Source organism: Phyllopteryx taeniolatus, chromosome 1 (genome assembly GCF_024500385.1).
Source record: "Phyllopteryx taeniolatus isolate TA_2022b chromosome 1, UOR_Ptae_1.2, whole genome shotgun sequence".
Taxonomy (NCBI): domain Eukaryota; kingdom Metazoa; phylum Chordata; class Actinopteri; order Syngnathiformes; family Syngnathidae; genus Phyllopteryx; species Phyllopteryx taeniolatus.
This window is the reverse complement of record NC_084502.1, coordinates 962,784-974,242: the sequence shown is the minus strand read 5'-3', so window position 1 is coordinate 974,242 and position 11,459 is coordinate 962,784. Positions and strand designations below refer to the sequence as shown.

The 11,459-nt window shown below is 43.1% G+C and overlaps 1 protein-coding gene across 1 annotated transcript; it reads left to right on the top strand.

Annotated features, from left to right (window-relative positions):
- Positions 1 to 5,740: 5,740 nt before the first annotated feature.
- On the top strand, positions 5,741 to 9,878 carry LOC133481825 (galactose-specific lectin nattectin-like). Its single transcript, XM_061781023.1, has 7 exons — positions 5,741 to 5,839; positions 5,933 to 5,995; positions 6,147 to 6,174; positions 6,319 to 6,404; positions 6,643 to 6,777; positions 7,921 to 8,017; positions 9,600 to 9,878. Exons 2-7 carry the CDS (start codon positions 5,933 to 5,935, stop codon positions 9,677 to 9,679), a joined length of 489 nt encoding a protein of 162 aa, XP_061637007.1. The 5' UTR covers positions 5,741 to 5,839; the 3' UTR covers positions 9,680 to 9,878.
- Positions 9,879 to 11,459: the final 1,581 nt, after the last annotated feature.

The following is an 11,459-nucleotide window of genomic DNA, read 5'->3' as shown; positions in this document are numbered from 1 at the left end:
TCTGTCCCATTTAAATGATAAGATTGTCTAAGATTTTCTATTTCCTCAACAAACTGGACAATGTCTACTTTGTAAGGTGTGATGCCGGCTACGGCCTTTTTCACATCCTCATTTGTCCAGGTCCTATAGACCAAAAGAGTTTCTCTGCGATCTTCTTGTACATTCGGATTTGCCACTTCAATCATCGGAAATAAATCCATATCTCCCTCGTCTGAGGTTATATTTGTTATTTTGGGAGTGGGAGAAAATGTTTCTCCCAAATTTCTAGACCAATTCATTTGTACCCCTCCCGATCGTAAAATTCGTTGTGTTTGTGCCTCTTGAGTTGGAGGATTTTCATGAGGTGGCAAAACCGGGTACAATGGTGCTGATGCTTTTGTTTCCTTACTTTTTTTACAACTTTCTTCAATTATCTTTTTCTCGCTTGTTCTTATTATTGGTCCTGTCTCGTCATCTTCCTGTCTTTGAAACAACATATTTTTATGTCTACCTTCCTGCTCTTTTTGTTCATTTGTTAAGTGTTTCTTATTCTCCCTTCCTTTTTCTCTTTTTGACGCCATGTTTAACCAGAAGAGTAAGTCGTCAAATCCATCTTTTTGTATTTGTGATATATCATTTTTGTGTCGACACTTTATTTCGTTTTGAAGTTTCACTATTTTTTGCGAATTTAGCTGGCCAGCGAAACCGTATTTGGTTATCCACGTGTTTAAATGTTCTATTTTGGAAGGGTTTTGGAGTTGAACATATTTCCAATCTTTACATGTTAGGCCTATTTTTGGATCCGGTTTATTGTTGTTATTTCCCATTTTTGTGAATTTGGAAGTCAGTTCATTTGCACCTAGAGTGACCTAAATACTGACTTTATTCAAAAATGACAGGGTGACAATTAATGTCTGAGTTTTGGTAATTCTCAAGCTTCTACCCTAATTGGGGCGGAGAATTCTTGCCTTTGCTTCCAAACTCAGTTGTCACTTACAATCCTGTCTTATAAATTCATACTTTTACACATACACACGATATTAATAACGTTTTTATAAACACACGAAAACACGGAAACACAGAAACACAGAAATACAGAAATACGGAAATACGGAATTTAAGTACGTACAGGACTCCGCCGTCCCCACGGATTTTATCGGATTCCGTCCTCCATCTTTAGTACTTGCCAGTGACTAGTATTACACAAGGTTTATTCTGCCGCAGACTTCTTCGTCGCGCAATTCATTCACTCTTTTATTCCTTTTTCCTAAAATTTTTTTTAAAAATTTAACTCACCAAAGTCGTCTTCAATCCTGTGGATTGTCGTCAACCTCCAGATCCCAGTTGAGAAGTCCGAAGACCAGTCCCGGAAAGGGTCTCAAATGCCGTGGCCACGGTCTCTTAACTGGATGTCGGCTCCACAACTGGAATCTTCGGGTGTGTTGACATCCGGCTCGAAGGACCAATTTATGTTGGATTAATCTTACCCAACATTATAATAGACACAAAAGGAATGAAGACGCTTGTTACTTTTTCTCATGAGGAGGGCGTATGGGAGATTGTTCAGATCACAGTCTCTCAACACGCTCTAAACAATCCCCCCCCCTCGCTCCTGCATTTATTTGAAATAGGAGGGATTTACAATCATAATGTTCTAAGCAATAAGACACAACACATAATATTGGATCAACACCTGTCACGACCCGACCACATCCGATCACGTCCTTGGTCCAAGCGTCCTTCCATGGATGATGCTGAGTCTTCTTTTTGAAGGCGAAACATCTAAAATTGTCCATCATACTAATGCAAGCTAAGCAAATAAATGATAACTTCTATAATATATTTAACAGCCTCCCCAGACAAACGTACCTGTGAAAGTGATACTTTGGCTCTCCTAAAACACTTGGCAGAAGAGGGACATAAAGTAAGCAAAAATAAGCTCCAATTCTGCAAAGAACAAGTTAAATATTTAGGCCATAATTTGAGTAAAGGAGGAAGAACAATAATAGAAGATAGAAAGACAGCTATCTTACAAGCTCCCAAACCACTAACAAAAAAACAGATGATGTCATTTTTGGGACTAACAAATTACTGTAGGACATGGGTGCCCAATTATGCAGAAATAACTGCACCTTTAAACAAACTCATGTACAGTGAAGACCTAAAGATGACATCACCATTACAGTGGAATGAGGAAGCAGAAAAAGCATTTATAAAAATAAAACAAATCCTAGTATCAAGCATTGCATTGGCATTACCAAATTATGACAAACCCTTTGTACAAATGGTGGATTGTAAGAACCATTTTATGACATCAGTATTGGTACAACAACATGGAGAAAAAATGAAGCCAATAGCATATTTCTCAGCCAAATTGGACAGCGTGGCCTGTGCATTGCCACACTGTGTCAGAGCAGTAATAGCAGCATCAATGGCCGTGGAAACAAGCGCTGTTATAGTACTATTTCACCCATTAACCCTTAGCGTTGAACACATCCATGTGGGACGAATGGATGAAAGTGTTTGGCAAGTATAAGAATTTGGTCTCATCAATTTTAATATCAATAGCAGTATTTGCTGCAATACTGACATTGTGTGGATGTTGCTGTATTCCATGTTTACGAGCACTTCTGAATAGATTAATCACCACCGCAATCCAACCTATGAGCAATTGTGCAGAACAAATGTACCCCCTTCTAACAAAACAGAACCAGGATAGTTCTGATGACGATGATGATAAAGAAATGGAGATCAGGACATTATTTGATTCAGCTGAGGAGATCAAATAAAGCATTTCATGTCTTGTGTTCATGATAATGATCTTACAGCCAAAAATCAGAAGAAGCGGCTGCTAAATAAGTGATGCGAAACATAAGCAAAAACATGATAAACAGGAGGGAAATGATGGAAAAATGTAAATAAGTTATCATGTGTTGTGCTTTTCTGCTTACTTCTAGTTAGAGGAATGTTTTATCACTGCGTGCAAAGCTTTCTCCCACAGGATGAGTCATGTCCTTGCAGGTGCAAGGACAAACTTGAGCCGAGGAGTTTCCTGTGTCTTGATAAGAAGTATATAATTCTTCCACTGTCTTGAACCTGACAACATTCACATTGGCCCGTCTGTCATTCATTAAGGGAAAATTACATCTGAATCTTAGCGCCATCAATCATATATTCTTAACTTTTGTTGTCTTTTGTTGTCTGTCACCAAACAAACAACAAATGATGATCATGGTGAGGCTTGCCAAAAACTAAATTAAGGTCTCTAATTGCGTTGGTGGTTAGGTGTGTGCTCACATTATCAAAGCAAAGACTGCATAGTATGCGGTTGAAGTCATTGTTTACGACACCAAGAGAACATTTGATTGTCCACCACGGGCTCACCACCTGTGGGAGGGAAAATAGGGGTCGGGTGCAGTGTGAGCTGTGCGGTGGCCGAAGGCAGGGACCTTGGCGATCCGATCCCCGGCTACAGAAGCTGGCTCTAGGTACGTGGAATGTCACCTCTCTGGCAGGGAAGGAGCCCGAGCTGGTGTGTGAGGTTGAGAAGTTCCGACGAGATATAGTCGGGCTCGCCTCCACACACAGCTTCGGCTCTGGTACCAGTCCTCTTGAGAGGGGTTGGACTCTCTTCCACTCTGGAGTTGCCCACGGTGAGAGGTGCCGAGCAGGTGTGGGTATACTTATTGCCCCCCGACTCGGCGCCTGTACGTTGGGGTTCCCCCCGGTGGACGAGAGGGTAGCCTCCCTCCGCCTTCAGGTGGGGGGGATGGGTCCTGACTGTTATTTGTGCTTATGCACCAAACAGCAGTTCAGAGTACCCACTCTTTTTGGGGTCCTTGAAGGTGGTGCTGGAGAGCGCTCCCGCTGGGGACTCCATCGTTCTGCTGGGGGACTTCAATGCTCACATGGACAATGACAGTGAGACCTGGAAGGGCGTGATTGGGAGAAACGCCCCCCCCCCCCCCCCCCCTTCCTGATCAGAACCCGAGAGGTGTTGTGTTTTGGACTTCTGTGCTCATCACGGATTGTCCATAACGAACACCATGTTCAAGCATAAGGGTGTCCACACGTGCACTTGGCACCAGGACACCCTAGGTCGCAATTCGATGATCGACTTTGTGGTCGTGTCATCGGACTTGCGGCCGCATGTCTTGGACACTCGGGTGAAGAGAGGGGCGGAGCTGTCAACTGATCACCACCTGGTGGTGAGTTGGCTCCGATGGTGGGGGAAGATGCCGGTCCGACGTGGCAGGCCCAAATGTATTGTGAAGGTCTGCTGGGAACGTCTGGCAGAATCCCCTGTCAGAAGGACAGACCGACAGAACTTTGCTCACGGAACATGGTCCACTCTGACTCAATGTCCCCCGCCTCCATTGCTGAGCCGGCCGACGGGAGCTGTGGCCATAAGGTGGTCGGTGCCTGTCGTGGCGGCAATCCCCAAACCCGTTGGTGGACACCAACGGTGAGGGATGCCGTCAAGTTGAAGAAGGCGTCCTATCGGGCTTTTTTGGCCTGTGGCACTCCTGAGGGAGCTGATGGGTACCGGTTGCCCAAGCGGAATGCAGCTTTGGTGGTCGCTGAAGTAATAACTCGGGCATGGGAGGAGTTCGGTGAGGCCATGGAAAAAGTCTTTCAGACGGCTTCGAGGAAATTCTGGTCCACCATCCGGCGTCTCAGGAGGGGGAAGCAGTGCACCAACACTGTGTATAGTGGGGATGGGGCGCTGCTGACCTCGTCTCAGGACGTTGTGTGTCGGTGGGGAGAATACTTCGAAGACCTTCTCAACCCACCGACACGCCTTCCCATGAGGACGCAGAGTCTGTGTTCTCTGAGGCGGGCTCTCCTATCTTTGGGTTTGAGGTCACCGAGGTGGTTGAAAAGCTCCTTGGTGGGTAAGGCCCTGGGGGTGGATGAGATTTGCCCGGAGTTCCTAAAGGCTCTGAATGTTGTGGGGCTGTTCTGGTTGACACGCCTCTGCAATATCGCGTGGACATCGAGGACAGTGCCTCTGGATTGGGAGACTGGGGTGGTGGTCCCCCTTTTTAAGAAGTGGGAAAAGAGGGTGGTTCCAACTACAGCGGGATTACACTCCTCAGCCTCCCTGGTAAGGTCTATTCAGGGGTGCTGGAGAGGAGGGTCTGGCGGGAAGTCGGATCTCAGATTCAGCAGGAGCAGTGTGGTTTTCGTCCTGGCCGTGGAACAGTGGACCAGCTCTACAGGGTCCTCGAGGGTGCGTGGGAGTTCGCCCAACCAGTCTACATGTGTTTTGTGGACTTGGAGAACGCGTTCGACCGTGTCCTTCGAGGGGTCCTGTGGGGGTGCTTCGGAAGTATGGGGTATCGAACCCCCTGATACAGGCTCTTCGGTCCCTGTACGACCGGTGTCAGAGCTTGGTCCACATTGCCGGCAGTAAGTCGGACTCATTTCCGGTGAGGGTTGGACTCCGCCAAGGCTGCCCTTTGTCACAGATTCTGTTCATAACTTTTATGGAGAGAATTTCTAGGCGCAGCCAAGGCGTAGAGGGGGTCCGGTTTGGTGGCGTCAGTATTGCATTTCTGCTTTTGGCAGATGATGTGGTTCTGTTGGCTTCATCAAGCCGTGATCTCCAACTCTCACTGGAGTGGCTCCAAATATGAGACGATGCTCATGGTGAGGCTTGCCAAAAACTAAATTAAGGTCTCTAATTGCATGGTTTGGTGTGTGGTCACATTATCAAAGCAAAGACTGCATAGTATGCTTTTGAAGTCATTGATTACGACACCAAGAGAACATTCCAGAGCTACAACAAGCACATATAATAGAATTGCTGCTCATTTGATCACAGACATCCTCAGCGTTAAGCATCGCGACTGCAAAGGTAGAGTTTGCACACCTTCTCAAACTCAACTTTTTCAAGCTTTTTGTTCAAATACGAGTGTAATTCTGAAATTCTTGTTCTGTCGTTGCGCAGATGGCATTTACTCTTCGCTCCTTGTTCCTTCTATGTGGGATCGGTGGACTTTTGACTGGAGCCGTAAGTCAAAACCTCAGCTGCTGACTTCAAGAAATGCATATTTACTATTACTATTATATTTTTATTATACTATATAAATTTACTGTTGCTGACTTCATTTGTGTCACTTTTCAGCAGTCTGATTTTAACGACATACTTTTCCTCTTGACAGTGGTCTAAACCATCCAGTAAAGTAAAAGGTTGGTCACTGTGTCTCAATACTAAAAAAACAACAACCAAGTAAATCAAATCAAATCAAAACAATTTTGTGATTTTGTCAGCATTTGATACCGGATTTAATCAACATAGGTCATTTTCTCCCTGAAACAACAATTGTATTGCAGAAAACTGCTGTCCTAAAGGCTGGACTCAGGTGGATTGTCGCTGTTTCATATACCAAGATAAAGGCAGGCAGTTTGCAGATGCAGAGGTATACAAAACATTTACATTACAACATTTATTTAGTTGTAGTGCTAAACCATTTCCCTGCTTTGAAACCAGTGATTTATCTGTTTGTCTGTTCATTATCTAAGTATCATGGATCGATGTGAATGAAGTTTGTACATACACAATCTGTAGAAAGTGAAAGTCTTCGGTATTTTAGTCTTTTGTCTTCCACATTGAATATTTTCCGATTTTTCTAATTGGGTTGTTGTTTGTTCTTGTAGAGCGTCTGCAACATTCTCGGTGGGAATCTGGCCTCGGTCCACAACGCTTTGGAGTATGCCGTCGTTCTCGAACTGATTCGGGCAGCCTCTGACTCTACTGAGGATGTTTGGATGGGACTGCACGAAGCGATAGAGGTGAAACAAATTCTTCAAATAAGTAACTAACAATCTCCAGTAACCATTGACACTTAAGCATTTAAACACATTTGTACAACAATGTCAATGCTGAGATGTTGTGTTGTTGAAACACGGACAAATCTTGAGCTCATATTTTCGAATTGATAGTATTCAGGCTGCAAATCCCTCGGGTGATGGCACAGCTGTTACACTTATAGTACGCGGCATCATACAATTTTTCTATTGCCAAATAAAAAGCGTGAGTGTAAAAATCTATCACATACAAAGTCGTCTAAATCTTGAACAGAACCAAGACAAGTTCTTTAAGATGCAGTGGTGCGTGGCCATTGACTGATTTTGCACAATAATTTTCACTTGAATTTGACATTTTTAAGGGAGTCTTTGCAGTGGAGGTAGTACATAAGAAAGGCGACCGATTCTCCTTGTCCTAGTCGGCACTCGAGCAGCGTCAACGAAGACCAGTCCGAGTGTCTTCAGAAACTCGTCGCAGCGGCCTGCCACTCGAGTGACAATCCATCCATCCATCTTCCGTTCCGCTTCTCCTCACACGGGTCGCGGGCGTGCTGGAGCCTATCCTATCTTTGGGCGTGAGGAGGGATACACCCTGAACCGGTCGCCATCCAATCGCAGGGCACATAGAAACAAACAACCATTCGTACTCACATTCACACCTACGGGCAATTTAGAGTCTTGCATCAACCTACCATGAATGTTTTTGGGATGTGGGAGGAAACCAGAGTACCCGGAGAAAACCCCCGCAGGCATGGGGAGAACATGCAAACTCCACACAGGTGAGACCGGGATTTGAACCGCGGTTCTCAGAACTGTGAAGCAGATGTGCTAACCGGTCGGCCACCGTGCCATAGAGTGACAATAATCCTGTTAAATGTTACAAGCGATTGAACAACATTTTCAGCATCAGCTGGTGAGAGGAGATATTAATTGTTGTCATCATCAAGATGTCGAAAATTCAACGAGGATACTGCGTGATGTGTTATGTTGGTATGAACATACAAGCATGCATTTAACATGCATCGATCTTTGCCAAATGTGGGCCTGTCAAGCCCTTTGAGACTCTTTTGTGATGAAGGGCTGTGCAAATAAACTTGACTCATTGAAATGCGTTCTTCTGACTTCCAGGACGGTGCCTTCTTCTGGACTGATGGCTCAGATCTTGATTTCACGCGCTTCAACAGTGACGATGATTCTGGAGATTGCATTGAGCTTGAATTCAGTGGTAAATATATCATCATTTTAAAAGGACAAACGGCTCCTATTTGATCTACAATCCAAATGCTAATGAAGTTGGGATGTTGTGTTAAACATAACTAAAAACAGAGTACAATGATTTGCAAATTCTGTTCAACCTATATTTAATTGAAGACACTACAAAGACAAGATATTTCATGTTCAAACTGATCAACTTTATTGTTCTAACTGGGAACAGGTGGGTGTCATGTTTGGGTATAAAAGGAGCTTCCCTGAATTGCTCAGTCATTCACAAGCAAAGATGGGGCGAGGTTCACCTCTTTGTGAACAAGTGCGTGAGAAAATAGTCGAACAGTTTAAGGACAATGTTCCTCAATGTACAATTGCAAGGAATTTAGGGATTTCATCATCTACGGTCCATAATATCATCAAAAGGTTCAGAGAATCTGGAGAAATCACTGTATGTAAGTGGCAAGGCCTAAAACCAACATTGAATGCCCGTGACCTTCGATCCCTCAGGCGGCACTGCATCAAAAACCGACATCAATGTGTAAAGGATATCACCACATGGGCTCAGGAACACTTCAGAAAACCAATGTCAGTAAATACAGTTTGGCGCGACATCCGTAAGTGCAACTTGAAACTCTACTATGCAAAGCAAAAGCCATTTATTGACAAAACCCAGAAATGCCATCGGCTTCTCTGGGCCCAAGCTCATTTAAGATGGACTGAAGTGGAAAAGTGTTCTGTGGTCCGATGAGTCCACATTTCAAATTGTTTTGGTAAATCGTGTCCACCGGGCCAAAGAGGAAAAGAACCATCCGGACTGTTATGGACGCAAAGTTCAAAAGCCAGCATCTGTGATGGTATGGGGCTATGTTAGTGCCAATGGCATGGGTAACTTCCACATCTGTGAAGGCACCATTAATGCTGAAAGTTACATACAGGTTTTGGAGAAACATATGCTGCCATCCAAGCAATGTCTTTTTCATGGACGCCCCTGCTTATTTCAGCAAGACAATGCCAAACCAGATTCTGCACGTGTTACAACAGCGTGGCTTCGTCGTAAAAGAGTGCGGGTACTAGACTGGCCTGCCTGTAGTCCAGACCTGTCTCCCATTGAAAATGTGTGGCGCGTTATGAAGCGTAAAATACGACAACGGAGACCCCGGACTGTTGAACAGCTGAAGCTGTGCATCAAGCAAGAATGGGAAAGAATTCCACCTACAAAGCTTCAACAATTAGTGTCCTCAGTTCCCAAACGTTTATTGAATGTTGTTAAAAGAAAAGGTGATGTAACACAGTGGTAAACATGAACTTGTCCCAGCTTTTTTGGAGTGTTTTGCAGCCATAAAATTCAAAGTTAATAACTATTTGCTAAAAACAATCAAGTTTATCAGTTTAAACATTAAATATCTTGTCTTTGTAGTATATTCAATTAAATATAGGTCAAACATGATTTTTATTTATGTTTAACACAAAGTCGCAACTTCATTGGAATTGGTTATAAATCTATAACTCTGAGTTTGGTAGTTTGGATGGAAATGACACACATTGATGAGAAGAGGATTTTCATGGTCGTCTTTTCACTATTTTGTGTTTGCTTCTAGATGGTCTCTGGGACAATGACCTCTGCACTGACAACAACAGATTTGTTTGTGCCCAAGATGCTGACCTTTGCTACCATTGATCGGCCATCCGACCGCCATCTAATCCAGCAGAACTATCACTTCTCAAGTATTCTGATGACTGCTTTAAGATCAAACTTTACTACTGTGTGTATTCTGTAATTCATAACAAAATCTTCGATTCTCCAACCCAGATCACTTAATTTAAATCATTAATTGCTGGCAAATGTCTATTATGGAATAAAGCATTTTGGTGTGGGATGTCATATTCAATTGATTTCACGTCAAAGACATGGAGACCAATGTTTCCAAACCTTCATTTTTATCTATTATTTTTTAGCAGTGAGCGGATCGATCCAAATATCGTCAGTATCGATACCAAGTCAGTAGCGGTCCTTTCCTCCTCCTCTCCCCTCTCGTGTTTCCATGTTGTGCCATCATGTGACTTAGCACCGCAAAAGCAAACAGGCAAGCGTCGGCCCGCCCACCAGCGCGCAACCACAGAGAGACGGAACAGAAGAACGACTCTCTGTATCTGGAAAAAGAAAAACAATTTGTTTTCCAGTCACCACTTTGTGCAGCTTGTTTAGTTAAGAAAAAAAAAAGAAAAAGAAATCCAACCATGAAACTTCCATGGAGTAAAATAATTTTGCTACTGTTCTATTGCTACTCATTTTGATCAATAATTTTTTTCTTTAACAGTAGCCTTCGTCCTACTTAACAACTACTGAATAACAAAAAAAGGAAACTTTACAAAAACAGCCTTAATTGTAGAAAAGGATCAGTGTCTGTGATAGTTCGTTCCTGGAGCAATATATTCCTGCCATTTAAGTACAAATGTGGAGTAAATGTTAAACGAAGGTGTGTCCTGTAATTAACATCACTGCTGTCGTGACTGGAGCTATGTGAAAGAAGTGGGAGTGATCGTCACATGTGTGCAAGTCACAAGCAAGTCTCAAGTCACTGCCGGGAAAAAAAATCAAGCGAGTTTAAGCGAGTCGCCAATCAAGTCATACAATCTTGCTCCAGTCGCAAAATATATTGCAGTTGTAATAAAATGTTTTTTCACAAATCATAACGAAAAAAAAAGTATTCACACCTTATACAATGTAAATGAACAACAACAGAGATTATGATTGATTGAATTTATTGCATTGAATTGTTTTAAAGTTGTGTTTCAAACTCCATTTAAATGGACTTGATTTCTGAACAAACTATGCTGTGTACTTTTTGGTGACAGATTGCTACGGTTCTCAAGAGAACACAATGACGCATAAGCCAAGACTTTTCTGCAGGTCAAATATAATTAGATGTGTACCAAATGGGCTGAAGGAGAACGAACGATTCATAATTAAGGGAATAATACATTACATAAAAAGACGTTTTCCCTTGCCCGGACGCAATTATTTGGATGATTGTTTGCAAGGGTTGGTAATTATTCCTTGTTGTGACAAAGGCAAGTAGCACACCAACTTGTCGTTACATTTGATGGAAAAATGTAAATAAGTTATGATGTGTTGTGCTTACTTCTAGTTAGAGAAATGTTTTATCACTGCGTGCAAAGCTTTCTCCCACAGGATGAGTCATGTCCTTGCAGGTGCAAGGACAAACTTGAGCCGAGGAGTTTCCTGTGTCTTGATAAGAAGTATATAATTCTTCTACTGTCTCAACCACAACAAAGAGTGTTATGTGCTGATCACATGAGTTGCAACAAGCATGTATGCACCCACCTTTTTGACATTGTAACTCATATGTAACAAGGGAACTCCCCTAAGGGAATAAAAAGAGAGGGTCCGGCAGAGTGAACTTAGAAAGGGTTGGAGATTGTAACTAAGTACACTC

What these genes read in the sequence shown, in the direction of transcription:
- LOC133481825 (XM_061781023.1), top strand. Translation starts at nt 5,933, where the DNA reads ATGGCATTTACTCTTCGCTCCTTGTTCCTTCTATGTGGGATCGGTGGA. An exon ending in GTGGACTTTTGACTGGAGCC is followed by an intron (nt 5,996 to 6,146) that starts GTAAGTCAAAAC and finishes TCCTCTTGACAG; the next exon opens with TGGTCTAAACCATCCAGTAA. An exon ending in GGCAGTTTGCAGATGCAGAG is followed by an intron (nt 6,405 to 6,642) that starts GTATACAAAACA and finishes TTGTTCTTGTAG; the next exon opens with AGCGTCTGCAACATTCTCGG.